Source organism: Ambystoma mexicanum, chromosome 2q (assembly GCF_040938575.1).
Source record: "Ambystoma mexicanum isolate Mex_15411 chromosome 2q, UKY_AmexF1_1, whole genome shotgun sequence".
Classification (NCBI taxonomy): Eukaryota; Metazoa; Chordata; class Amphibia; order Caudata; family Ambystomatidae; genus Ambystoma; species Ambystoma mexicanum.
In genome coordinates this window covers 684,752,669-684,765,714 of record NC_090924.1, presented here as the reverse complement: position 1 = coordinate 684,765,714, position 13,046 = coordinate 684,752,669, and the positions used below count along the sequence as shown (strand labels likewise).

The 13,046-nt window shown below is 48.4% G+C and overlaps 1 protein-coding gene across 2 annotated transcripts in view; it reads right to left on the bottom strand.

The window, feature by feature from the left end:
* Positions 1–720: 720 nt before the first annotated feature.
* Positions 721–13,046, bottom strand: part of LOC138569683 (hemoglobin larval subunit alpha) — a 51,990-nt gene continuing 39,664 nt past the window's right edge. The window contains exons 1-3 of one of the 2 annotated variants that reach the window (XM_069647872.1): positions 4,781–4,937; positions 1,928–2,132; positions 721–1,048 (exon numbers count right to left, since the gene is read on the bottom strand). In XM_069647872.1, coding sequence (XP_069503973.1) covers positions 920–1,048; positions 1,928–2,132; positions 4,781–4,875 — 429 coding nt within the window. In that variant the 5' untranslated portion in view covers positions 4,876–4,937 and the 3' untranslated portion in view covers positions 721–919. Of the gene's footprint in view, positions 1,049–1,927; positions 2,133–4,780; positions 4,938–13,046 lie in introns of those variants that run through there. The other variant, XM_069647873.1, reaches the window with a different exon arrangement.

Below are 13,046 nucleotides of genomic sequence, written 5' to 3'. Positions count from 1 at the left end.
TCAGTGATATTGCTCACTCAGGCCCTACACTGTCTAAAGCACTACAGTCCTTCCCCAGGCACCCCCGTGCCTGTGCCATCACCCTCTGATCTCTCTTACAGTGATGCTTCCTTTACACAAGGAATCCTCAACGAACGTGCATTCCAGCACTTTGAACGATCTACATACATGCCAACATTCTGAGGCACCTGGGAGGGAGATTTCTTCAGAGAAATCGGGCGAGAACAATTTCCCCATGGGAATGCATTGGGGAAAGTACAATTTTAGGCGGGAGAACGTGAAAAAATAGAAGTAATTTTCTCCGAAAAATCGGGAGTCTCCCGCCTAAATCGGGAGGGTTGGCATGTATGTATCTACTAAAAAGGTTGAACTTCGAGCTGGGAAGGCTTTCAGAGGAGCTAAGACAGGACTTTTACCTGTCCTGGACAGGCTGTGTGCAGGATGCGGGACACAGCCCCTGAGACCGAGACAGTACCGGAATATAAGGGATAGCTGGTAACCCTACTTGTGTTAGGACTCAATGACGAGGGTGTATTTGCAGATTAGATGAGTGGTGCATGCATTACTTGGTTTTTCTTTTGGGGGGGCTGCACGTCAAGATGGAAGATTTTAAGATCGTTTTAAAGCGCTGTTAGATTTATTCACGTGACACAGTGAATGCAGGGTACTGAAAGGAAAGACAGATTTCAAGAAGAAAGACTAACTAAACACAAAGACGGATTACGGTGGTCGTTTCAAATTTTATTTAAGATTTTACAAAGGAAACGAGCAGCCACATCTGATGGGACAGGAAGCGTAAAATACTGAATGTTGTGCGTATTGATGTTGTGTGATCTCGAAGCTTCCACGGCGCATCATCCCAGCGGCCATCTTCTCTTCTCTCTTCACGCTCCTCCCTGCGCTGAACTGAACCCACAGTTTATCTGTACTTGGAGGTCAGGACACCGGACACTGCGGCCAGGAACTTGTCCCAGGCAGCCTGGGCCTGGGGGGTGAAGTCAGCTGGGAAGTGGGCAGCCAGGACAGTCTGGATGCAGTGAGAGAGCAACTGAAAAATAAAAGAAGGACGTGAGCACCAGTGCACACGCACAGGATGAACTATAGTGACATCGAAAAAAAAGAAAAACTGTCAAACATAACTCTCCGACAATTCTTCTCATGGTATCCTTAAATTGCCATATGGTCAAATTTAATATACGCTAATCGGCTTCGTTCAAGTGTTAACGGTGCTGTGATCCGTACAAGGAGTCCCTCCTATTCGAATACATGAATGAACAGCCTAGCCGGCAGTTGAATAGTTAAATATGCCAATGTATTTTGAAATTGTCACAGTGCCTGTGATCTCACAAACAGGGACAGCTACCACTGTCGATGACATCACAATGAGTAAACGGGAATGGTCAGCTACATATGGCAGGAGGCGCCATACGAATGCAAGATGACATAACATATATCTTAGGAGAGATATTAATTGGAACTTGTTTTAAGTGTAAGTCTCTTTAGAGACAGATGCACTGTAATTGTCTACACGTATACTTTGTATCTATCAATTTAAGTGCTTTATACAATCCAGTGCACCTGAAATAATGTGAAATGCAATGACATGTAAGATATGAGATGCAAACCTGTAAAACTATTCACCTAAGAAAGAGTCCTATCCAAGGATGTTATTTTTTCGACAGGAATCCTACCAAAGTACTTTTCTTCGTCTGGTTCCCCCCAAACCCACCTTTCCCTACACTAAACCCCCTAACCCCAGACCCCTCCCCACCCGTTTTAAACCCTTCCCTCCCCCCCATATAATTCGCTGAGGTTTTTTCAGCAGAATTTTGTCAACGTAATCTGCAGAATTCCTGGCGAAAAAATGACCGGATACCCCTTAAAGTGTGCTTTTTTGGTGCATTGACATACTTTCCTCTTCACTCACCTGGAAGTTTCCGGGGTCCACCCTCAGGTTGTAGGCGTGCAGGTCGCTCAGCTTGGACAGCCCCATGTCGAGGTCATCAATGTGCTTGGCGGCTTCACCGATGGCGCTCAGGACCTTGCCGCCATGTCGCTTCACGTCAGCAGAGCCCGGGCTGAGGTCGAAGTGGCTGAAGTAGGTCCTGGTCTGACCGAAACATGCGAACAGCCTGCAGGGGAGGGGAAGGTTGGGGGGGGGGAACAGGGACATGTTTAGGGAAAACCTCAGGAAGCATGCTGATTTATTTAAAAATGGGGCCTACTTATCTTATCTCTTTTCTTTCAGAGCACAAATACATGTCTAAAATATGTATTTTTCACCTCCGAAAATACATCACTTTTCATAAATTGTGACAAAAACGCTGGACCATGCAGATAGCAAAAATTGTGCCAACATTTCTGGCAACGTCTCTTATAAATCCTACAGCCACACTGTGACCCTCAAATGTGCCGCCATTTTGTTCACATGCTGCAAACCTGGTTGACATTTTGTTTAAGTTAATGGCGCAGTGTGTTTGTGAATTTGTCCTTCATTTCCAAAGGTTGAATTTGCCACACCTGCACTTTCGGATACAGAGCAATGAATTGTCAGCACAGGAGTTTCCACTAAAAACCTCGCTGGCTGGGTTTTGCAAAGCGGACATTATAGTACACACCATGGGACAGTCACCCTCTGTCTGGGAGACCCCACCATGAATTGTCAAAGTGAATAACGCCAGGAGGTGCAGAATTCTCCACACGTGGTTTTAATGAAGATACAGGGAAACCGTCCTCGTCACTTTTTAAAATCCTCTTTCCCTTGGGTGAGTGTTTCCCAGTCGGGTCGAGTTTTTAGCCAATTCTTCGAAGGTATGAGTCAGGAGACGCTAGGCTAATACGGTGCCCACTGTCCACTACACGGCTGCTGCTGTCCTGTGACAGGTCAAGAACACATTTCAGGGGCCTTTACTGTCTCTCTTGACGTGGTTGCTGCTGTGGCCTCTCGCTTCAGGATTGACCATAAGCAAGGAAATCAAGTTATCAACCAAATTGCCGTGCACCGAGAAAAAGCAAAGCCCATGCTATCCGGTAGGAAATCCCCCACCACCCCCATGCAGTCTCTAAACTCTGACCTCCTGTCCCAAAGCCCTGGTCTCACTTCACCTCCCACACAAGCTCCCCCCTCTCCAAGGGTGCAATGAAACCTACATTTCAGGTGGTTGAGAGGTGCTAACATCAAAGACAGTAGGGCAGGTGCAAACATATTTGTGTGGGGGGCTTCTAACTCTAATGATATGATAGGTTATTTATAATGCGCTTAATACCCAGAGGTTTCTAAGTGCGGACCCAGGTATCAAACCTGTGTTGCTCCACATAGTCTTGCTTCCAAGACGAGCATGTTGCCCCTGAGCTATCCCCCCAATGAGACAATTCTTGTGCAGCTTCAATGTTGCAAGCAGTTAACTCTCTCCTTTAAGTCTGAAAGCACCCACTGAAGGACAGCTGTGAGAATGAGTGGTCTCCTGTCCCCTCGCTACCCTCTAATAACTCCCCTGGCATGCAAGTACTAACCCCGCGTCACGATTTCAATTGCCTAAACTTGTACGCATATGAATGCAGGTGCAAACAGTGAAATGCTTTACGTTCGTAATTCCCGGGCGCCGTTTAACATCTGTGTCCTGTTCTGTCCAGCGACGGCTCTGTAGATCAGACAGGTCCAGTCAACATAGCCCAACATTTCAGGGGACTGGGGCTCGAGCCCAGCCAGCTCGATGGTGTTGCGCCATTGCCCCTCTCTATCGGCCTTTGGCGCCTGCTAGGTCACAAGAGTGTACATAATAACATCTTTTACCCCCTCGAGCATAGGCTCTAGCCGTCTACCAGCGCCAGAGTCACCCGCTACCTCCTTTCTCACGGAAAAGAGTGAACGTTTATGAAGTAAAACCTCACCGTCTTCTTTCTGGTTTACCACTGGTGGAGGAACAAGGCACTCCCCCTGTGCACGTGCGCTGTTATGCCCTTGGGTGGACTAGGAAACAAAAGGGGCCCTGGAAATAATTTTCCAAGTGGCACCATATTACAGATTTTCAGCAAGCCCAACCCTTTTCCAGTGGAGAACGTTGGCAAATAAAATAGGTTACCACACAAAAGAGGCCCAGGGTGCCGAGGCCTACCAGGGAACCTGCAGGGCTCCCAATAGGCCAGGACACCCCTAGTTATACCCAGCTCATTGTGGTTGCACGGCATACATACCACCACGAAGCCCCACTTTAAACCCCTCATCCTTCTACGCCTGGTTATATTAGGCACACTTTAACAATCAATGAGTTGCCTTCACGCTCCCCACATTGGCATTTAACGGGGCTGCGTTTGGCAGGGCCAGCGTAGGGCAGCCTCCACTAAAACACATCAACGTGTGCCAGGAGCGTGTGCAGACAAGCGGGTTTAGCAGTCACTGGAGGGATGTGGGCCTGGACCCTGTCTACACCCACCCACGGCACAAACCCTGAAATCTCCAGCATCCGGAAAACGGGCCATGAAATGGAGCGATACGCGTTTAGAAGGTGGACACCAAAGTAACATGTTTCCCGTAAATCTAAACCCAATGCTGCTGATGCCAGTGGCTGTTAAGGTCCCCCCTGCCGCTCACCCCCTGTCTTTAATACATTTGCTCACTCTGCGTGCCCGGTATTCACCCAGCAGCTTTGCCCCACCTTAAACTCTTAACTGCTCCGAATTTCATTAAATAACACACACATTAATAATCAATAACGTGCCAGTGGCACACCCTTCAAAGGCAGCAGTCAGACCCACAGGGCACCCTCTCGTAAGCCTTTACCTGTCCAGAGCTTCGCCTCCGAGGGCATCGGTGTGGCCGGCGATCTTGCCCCAGAGGGCGACGACGAGGGCCTTGTCTTCAGCGGTCAGAGTCATCTTGATGGCTGTGGGGCTGGGCGCTCTGGGTCAGCAGGAGATGGCAGGTGAAGGCAGTCGGTGCTGTAGGCCGGTCAGGGCCCCTTTTTAAAGGGGTCTGGGGGCTCGGGAGCTTGGCAGAGATCCACTGTCATTGGTCATTCTTGGGTCCCACCCAAGGTGGGGGGCTATCTTATCTCCCTGGCACAGTGCCAGGCAGGGGGTGGGTCTTTGCAGGATGACTTGCACAGAAGCCTTATCTGTGGGTCACTTCTTTGAGTAACTTGTTCACAAAAGAACTGTCCTTTGAAATTGAATTATAAAGATATGTTTAAAGGGTAGTCAATATGTCCTTGTAATTCCGGCTATAACAATAACAATAACAATGATTCTTACTTTTAAATCTCCTTTCATCTCAAATGATTTGACATACACTGTGTTGTAGTGAAATTGAATGCTGACGAACCCTTGCAAATGATATACCAATATAGAGTGGGGTGGCACAGGAGCTATTTTAGGGGGGCGATTGCAGATTCAGCTTGTATCATAGATCAGCGGCTGGATGGTGATTGTTGAGTATTACACAGTGGGTGTGTCAGTGTCTTGCAATACATGCCCAATGCATTCTATGCTGAAAGTTGGGGGTGCTGCCTCTGCAGCGTGCACACCTTGTTATGCCCAACTCACCATCTGTACATTGAGATGGGGGGTGAGGGGGGCGAGGAAGCCCCCACTGGGTCCCAAAATAAAATCATCCTCTGTCGTTTGTCACATACACGCCTATATCGCACTAGGCGAGAGATCAGGTGCAGGGGGCAAATGGATCGAAATCAAAGAGGTTTAGGGGCGCTCCCCCATTAAGTTCATGTCGATGTTTATGCTTTCCTATGTAACCCCACAACAGCGGCCCATGTTCTCCTACTGGAACATGCCAGTGACTCCTATGATCTACTATGTGCAGAACGTGAACAGTTACTTGCTGTGCTAATAGCTCGTCCAGTGCTAAAGGAATGCAGCATTTTAGTGCAATTTTTGAAAGTCCTTCTTTTATATGTATTGCAATTTTTTAACAGAGAACAGGTGTTTCACAAATCTAGACGCGTTATGAAGGCTTAGGCTCAATGGTCTAGCCAGTCCCCTGTGCAGGGTCTGAACAGTGTATGGAGAGCTCACTGATCCTGACTGATAGCCACTGAGGTCCTGACTGATAGACACTGATCGTGACTGATAGTCACTGATCCTGACTGATAGCCGATTCATTTATGACAGACCATTAGCATACAAGGAAGGCCCAACACTATTGGAAGGAAGCGTTGATGAAGTGCCAAGAAGCACGAAACACGTGTTGGCACTTAAACAACTGAAAGCAATATATAACATACAGTCAGTTATGACGTGAACTACAAAGATGCATTTCCTCTGCGTTGGATCGTTTACTGCACCAGTGCCCAGGGGAACAGTATAGCAGCCCGGGAGCCTGCCCCTGTCTGCATTCATGAGCAGAGAAGCCAACCTGTCATGTTTTGCAGCTACTGTATGAACAACACGGGCGCCTGCGCCTCCATGAGAGCCTCTTTTTGTGGACTTATGACAGCCTGCCCATGTCCCCCAGAGAAAACCTTGCCCCCTTCATCCTATATGAGCCTTTTCCATAGTGCTCTTGTGAGCTTCTCCACTTGTCCCCCCACGGACACCTCCGCCTGTGTCCCTATGAGAGTATCACCATGTTCCTCTATGAGCAGCTCTCCATGATGTCCCCGTACACATGTTTCCTCATGTGTACATATGAACACCTCCCATGTGCCCCCATGAACACCCCCACTGTGGACTCACAGCAGTCTCACGCTATGCTCCCAACAAAGCCTGCTGGGGATTCCCTTTGAACAGCTCATCGCGGGGCCTGACCAGCACTGCCTCATGGCTTACAGGACAGCCTGCCAGGTGTGGCTGGGATGCTCTCTGTGTGAGCTCCTATGAGCACTTCCTCTGCGCACCGACAACAGCCTCCCATGATGTGAGGTCCTGGCTATGGGCTGCTATGAAGAGATCGCCATCCATAAGTACAAACACCTCATTTGAACCCCCAGCAGCAGCCTCTCCATCAGGGGTGTTGCTAGGTCTGGAAAAGACCCGGGGCTACACTGATGTCGGAACTGTTGGGACTGGGGGCTAGCTAGCCTTTTGGCTGTAGCTGCTCAGATTCTATATGGGGCTACAACCAGAAGATCAGGGGCTATAGCCCTCTTAGCCACCCCCTAGCAACGCCTCGACTCTCCATCATGTTCCCCTAGGAGATCCCATGCGCTGCTATGAAGAGCTCGCAATCCATAAGTACAAACACCTCATTTGAACCCCCAGCAACAGCCTCTCCATCATGTTCCCCTAGGAGATCCCATGCGCTGTTATGAAGAGCTCGCAATCCATAAGTACAAACACCTCATTTGAACCCCCAGCAGCAGCCTCTCCATCAGGGGTGTTGCTAGGTCTGGAAAAGACCCGGGGCTACGCTGATGCCGGAACTGTCTGGACTGGGGGCTAGCTAGCATTTTGGCTGTAGCTGCTCATATTCTATCTGGGGCTACAACCAGAAGATCGCAATCCATAAGTGCAAACACCTAATTTGAACCTCTAGCAGCAGTCTTCGCATAATGCGCCCCTATGGCAGCCGCCGTATGGGCCCTTATTGATATTGCCCTTGTTGGCAACTATATACACCCCACATGCTCCCATTGCAGTCTCTCCATCATGTTCTCCTAAAAACAAATCCCCATGTGTCTATGGCCAGCGTGCCTATGTACTGCTATGATCACCACATCATTCACTCCTGTGAACGTCTCCGCGTGGACAGCGCTTCCTGCGTACCTATTAACAGAGGGACATCTATGCACAATCTCACTATATGCTCCTATAAATATCTTTTTATGTGCCCTACATATGTCTTCCCCCCACCTGCCTCTCGGAACGTCTCCCGATGTGCTGCTTTGGGCTGATTCCCATGTGCATCCATGAACACCTCATCTGTGCCCCAATGTCTCCCCATAAAGTAGGAGGGCCTTTCCCTGTGCCGCTAAGAACGCCTCAACATGTGTCATTATGAACATCAAGACTGTGTCCCTATGACTGTCTCTCCACGATGTTCTCCTAAGAAAACCTCACCATAGGCCCCACTTGAACACCTTCTCATGTCCACTGATCCAAGCACATTGGCAGCCCTTTCTGACCCTCCGAGGAGACCTTTATGGGTGCCTCTATGGCAACCTCCCTCTGTACTCCTATTAGCTCCTCCCCACATGCCTCTTTGAACACCCCACCATGAGCCACTATAACAGTCTGTCCATTGGCCACTATCAACACTTCATCTGCACCCATGATGAACTTCCCCAATGTTCCCCTGACCATCTCCCAACCATGTGCCCGATGAACATCTTCTAATGTCCCCCTGTGTTAAGCACCACATGAGTCTCGCTGTGAACACCGCCCCATGAACCCCCTTCCCTGTGGACGCCAGGCAGACTCTCAAATTTGCCAATATGAGCACCTTTCCATGAACCCCAAAGAATTCCTGCACATCTGCCTATCCAGGTGCCTCTATTCCCAGAGAGAGCTCTGCACTCTCTGCACTCTCTCCGCACTTCAGACCACAGACATCAAAAGACCCCAAGAAAGCATGCAATGGCCCTCAATCCTCTACAAGGCACCCAGGGGAGGCCCACACGACACTCCCGCAGCTGCCTAGTGACCCACTGAACCAGAGGCGTTGCTAGGGGGGGATTAGGAGGCTATAGCCCCTGGTCTTTTGATTGTAGCCCCGGATAGAAGCTCAGGGGTTACAACCAAACGGCTAGCTAGCCCCGAGTCCCAACATTCCTGACATTAGCGTAGCCCCGGATCTTTTTCAGACCTAGCAACACCCCTGCCCTGAACCCTTACATAGCCCAAACGGGATTGGCAGCAGTCACCTGCCTTCTTTGGTTTTCAATGGAATATCCATATTAACATCCACCCATTTTCCAAACCTATAAACATTATCGTCCTGTCTGCCTTTTGTCAAACCTTTACATCACACACGGCCGGATACCGTTTTATCATAACTATTGGCAGCCATCTTTGCAGTAGACAGACAATATCACTTCAACATCCTATCGGATCCTCTGCCCCCTTAAAAAGCCCAACCCCCACTCTTTATCATGCCCTTCTTGCCCATGGGGTTGTTCCCATATCGGGAAACTGAATGTCAGTCCAGGAGTTTGTGTTTTATTGAACTTTTTATAGCGTTTGACGCCTAAGCGCTGAGCAGAGTGCCCAGTTTTACAATACAAGTGATCCAGTGGAAGAAGCAGAACCAGCAGAACAGGGAGAGAGAAGATGGTTTTTAAGGCAGCACTTAAAAAGGGGAAAGGAAGATAAGGAATGTAAAGAGAGAGGGAGAGAGTTCTAATGTTTACGCGCAAGAAGAGCAAATGAACGAAAACAGGATGGCGTACAGAGGGGCAGGGGACAGCTAGGAGAAAAAGGGATTGTCTCTTGATAATACAGAGAAAGTTGAAGAGTAAGCAGGTTTCGATTGCGAGCCAGTAAAGAGTTCAGAGCGGAAGTGATATAGTCGCGAGGGGGAGAGAGGGCCAAGTACCCAAATTGGTGCATGGTGAATTGAGCGAAGGAGAACAAGCTGAGATGCCGGGAGACCAATGAGAAGACAGGACCAATAGAACAGTCTGGAGGAAACTAGAGAAGAAATAAGGGGTTTAATAGAGGAAAAGGTAAGGAACCAACATGCTTTTTGGATATTGAACAATTGAGAGCGGCAGGAGTGAGAGATAGAGGAGATGTGACCAGAAATGGAAAGCAAAGAATCAAGAATGACGCCAAGATTACCGGCCGAAGGAGAGATAGAATGAGTACAAGGGGGAAGGAGACAGAGGGAGGGGGAAGAGGTAGGGGAATGGTAGAAGCAGGAAAGAAAATAACCTCCGTTTTTGATGGATTGAGATGGAGATAGCGAGAGAGCATTCATGACTGAATAGCAAGAAGACAGGCAGACAAAAAAGAGTGAATGGAACAAGTAAAAGAGGCGAAAGAAAGACAAACGTGCGAGTTATCCGCCTAGAGGTGGTAAGAAAAGCCAAAAGACGAGATAATAGAGTCAAGAGGAGAGGTGAAGAGAGGAAAAAAGAGAGGGGAAAGAACCAAGTCTTGGGGGACACTGCGTAAGAGCGAAAAAATGGAGGGAGACAGACCCACCCTGGAAACAGAGAATGTGCATCCGGAGAGGTAGGAATGAAACCAGTTAAGAACAGATTCACGCAAGCCAAGTTCGGCAAGAGGAAAGAGTCGAATAGTGTGGTTGACCGTGTCAAATGCAGCCGAAAGATCAAGAAGAAAGAGGAGAGAGGAAATTTTAGAATAGCTGGAAGTGAGCTAGTGACAGACAAGAGAGACTCTCCGTGGAGTGTTGTGGCCCAAGAGGAATGAGGAGAGAGGAAATGTTAGAATAGCGAGAAGTGAGCTAGTGACAGATAAGAGAGCCGCTCCGTGGAGTGTTGTGGCCCAAGAGGAATGAGGAGAGAGGAAATGTTAGAATAGAGAGAAGTGAGCTAGTGACAGATAAGAGAGCCTCTCCGTGGAGTGTTGTGGCCCAAGAGGAATGAGGAGAGAGGAAATGTTAGAATAGCGAGAAGTGAGCTAGTGACAGATAAGAGAGCCGCTCCATGGAGTCTCGTGGCCTGAAGCCAGACTGGAAAAGAGACAAAAGAGAATGCAGACTAATGAAAGAAGAGACTTTGGAATAGACAAGGCAATCTAGAAGCTTTGAAAGAAAGGGAAGATGAGAAATGAGGCAGAAATTAGAAGGAAAAGAGGGGTTGAGACATGAGTTTTTTATTCAAAATAAGAATTGCAGCACCTTGAGAAGGGAGGGATCAGTAGAAGAGGAGAGTGAGCAGTAAAAGAGAGCAGTGAGATCAGGAAGAAGTGTCGAGTAAGCCGTCAGAATTAGAGGAGAAGGTAGAGGACCATCAGTTGAAGAGGTTGGATATGCCCTAGGTAGGGCAGAGGAAACATCTGCATCAGAGAGAGGGTGGAATGTAGACCTCACAGAGGAAGAAGAACTAGGACAGAATGAGGGAGAAGAGGGGGCAAAAGAAGTGGGGGGAATAGTAAAACTAAGTAAGGAGATTTTGGAAGTAAAGTAGTTGGCAAAGTCAGCTGCAGAGAGGGCAGAGGATAATGAGGGATCAGGGGGATAAGATTTGAGGACCAATGATGGTTTGTGTGCGTGGTGTGGTTGTGTAGCATTGTTCTCAATGTTTGAGCATTGAGAAAATTGTTTTCTCTTAAGCCCAGCCTCTCCACATTTGTAACTGTGGTAAGCATGCAAGATCCAAGGTGGCACTTGAGCAGGTGTTTTGCTATGTGTTTCCATCTGTTTTTGTGATTGTGGACTCTGAAGTACCCACTTCAGTAGCCCCCTTCTTTGTGTGTGTCACACAGCACCTTCAGTGCCGTGGCACAGGGTTGTCTTTGAGACTTCCCTCGACTCCATTTCTGAGGCGACTACTGTCCCCCAGAAAAGGGTAAAGTTACCATTAACTTTACTTAGTCAATCTACCACAGATCCAGTACACCCCATCTTCCATGGAGTACTGGAAAGGGTTAACTTGTATCCCTTTTTTATCTGTACCTCCTAGAGCATTGTTTCGCTCTTTCACCATTTAGACTTGGTTGGTGGCAGTGGTGTCTACCCTAACATTTCTACCGCGATTATATTAGATAAACGTGGTACTGTTCTTGGCTATTATATTAGCCTTGAATTAAACCTGCTTGACCAAATCGTCTTTCTTTTGGCTCCGGTTGGGTTTATTCGCCATTTCTTTTTGTTAAAGTCCTTCTTGTGTTTTACTTTGTGCGGCAAACTAGGTTCGCCTACTTTGTTCCCTGTCTTTTGGCGGGCTTCTGCCCAGAAGCCCTCCTCAAGGCGCCTGGGTGTCTAGGTGGGCTGAATATGAGGGAGGGGTGTAGTCACGCCCTGCACAGGGTATCCTAGGAAACCCAAGTCGCACTTTGTCATGATTGGCCAGGGTAGTTGTCCGGGCTGCACAACCCCCCTGCTGGGTGATTGACAGCCAGGCTGTGTGAATGGGGGGTTTTTCACATAAAAGGCAGGTCTCTTGGGCTAGAAGTCAGAGAGTCGCCATTGGAACTACAAGGAACTGAAGAGAAGCAGAGAGAACGACGACTGCTGTAACTACCCCATCCCGGTGAAGCCCTGCTGTAGTCCTGAGCCATCTGCCCTTCAACGACTCAGAGAAGATCCAGTCCGGAGTCTTCTTCCCTTGAGCTTGGTGGGGATAACCAGCTCATCTTCTACAGCCAGAGGATCCTCTTCCGTGGTCGAAATCGCTGCACACTGCTGTAGTGGTCCGGATAGCCACCTGAAGAGCCTCTCCTGTTTTTAAGGAGCGCACCTTCTATTCCGTGTCGCTGCTGCCGGCCTCATCCCTGTGTGGTGCAGACCCCCTTCAGACGTCCTCCTTCTCAACGAAGCTCCAGGAATCGTGGGTCTGCGGGAAACCAACAGGAACAACTGCCAGGGCACCAGCTTCACCATTGGAACAAGGTACTGTGTTCTGTTGAGGAAACTGGGTGAATCCCTTTTTCTTCATTTCCAAGGCTTGACCTTGTCTTCCCTCCTTCTTATAACTTTTGCTTCCGAACATTGACAATATCCAAGTACTTTTGGCTCTGTTGAATCATGAACTGTTAGACAGTGTGATCTTCGGCAACTAGGCCCGGTGTCTTCGACCCTGGCTTCGGCCCTTTGGCTTTTGAACTCCTGTCTCTGAGCGTTTCTTGATTCTGCCTGCCTAACCAAAATATTGCCTATGATTTTTGCCTCCAACTCCCTCTGGGTATCTCAGGTGCTAAGTGTGTTTTTGCCCCGGTAGCATTTCAGGTCACGGATACGCGTTTGTTTAGTAGCCCGAACTGTCAAAAAGTGATCGCATTCGTATTCGCGGTAACGTGTTTTTGTGCCTAATACCGGTTCATTCCAACACAGGGTACTTACCTTGAGACTTACTGTACAAAGTGAATTGGTTAGTTGTAGTATATTTAACGTGTGGTTTTTATTGAAGTTTAATAGAAGTGTTGTGTTTATGACGAATGGTTTAAAAATAAATGTACTTATATTTTTT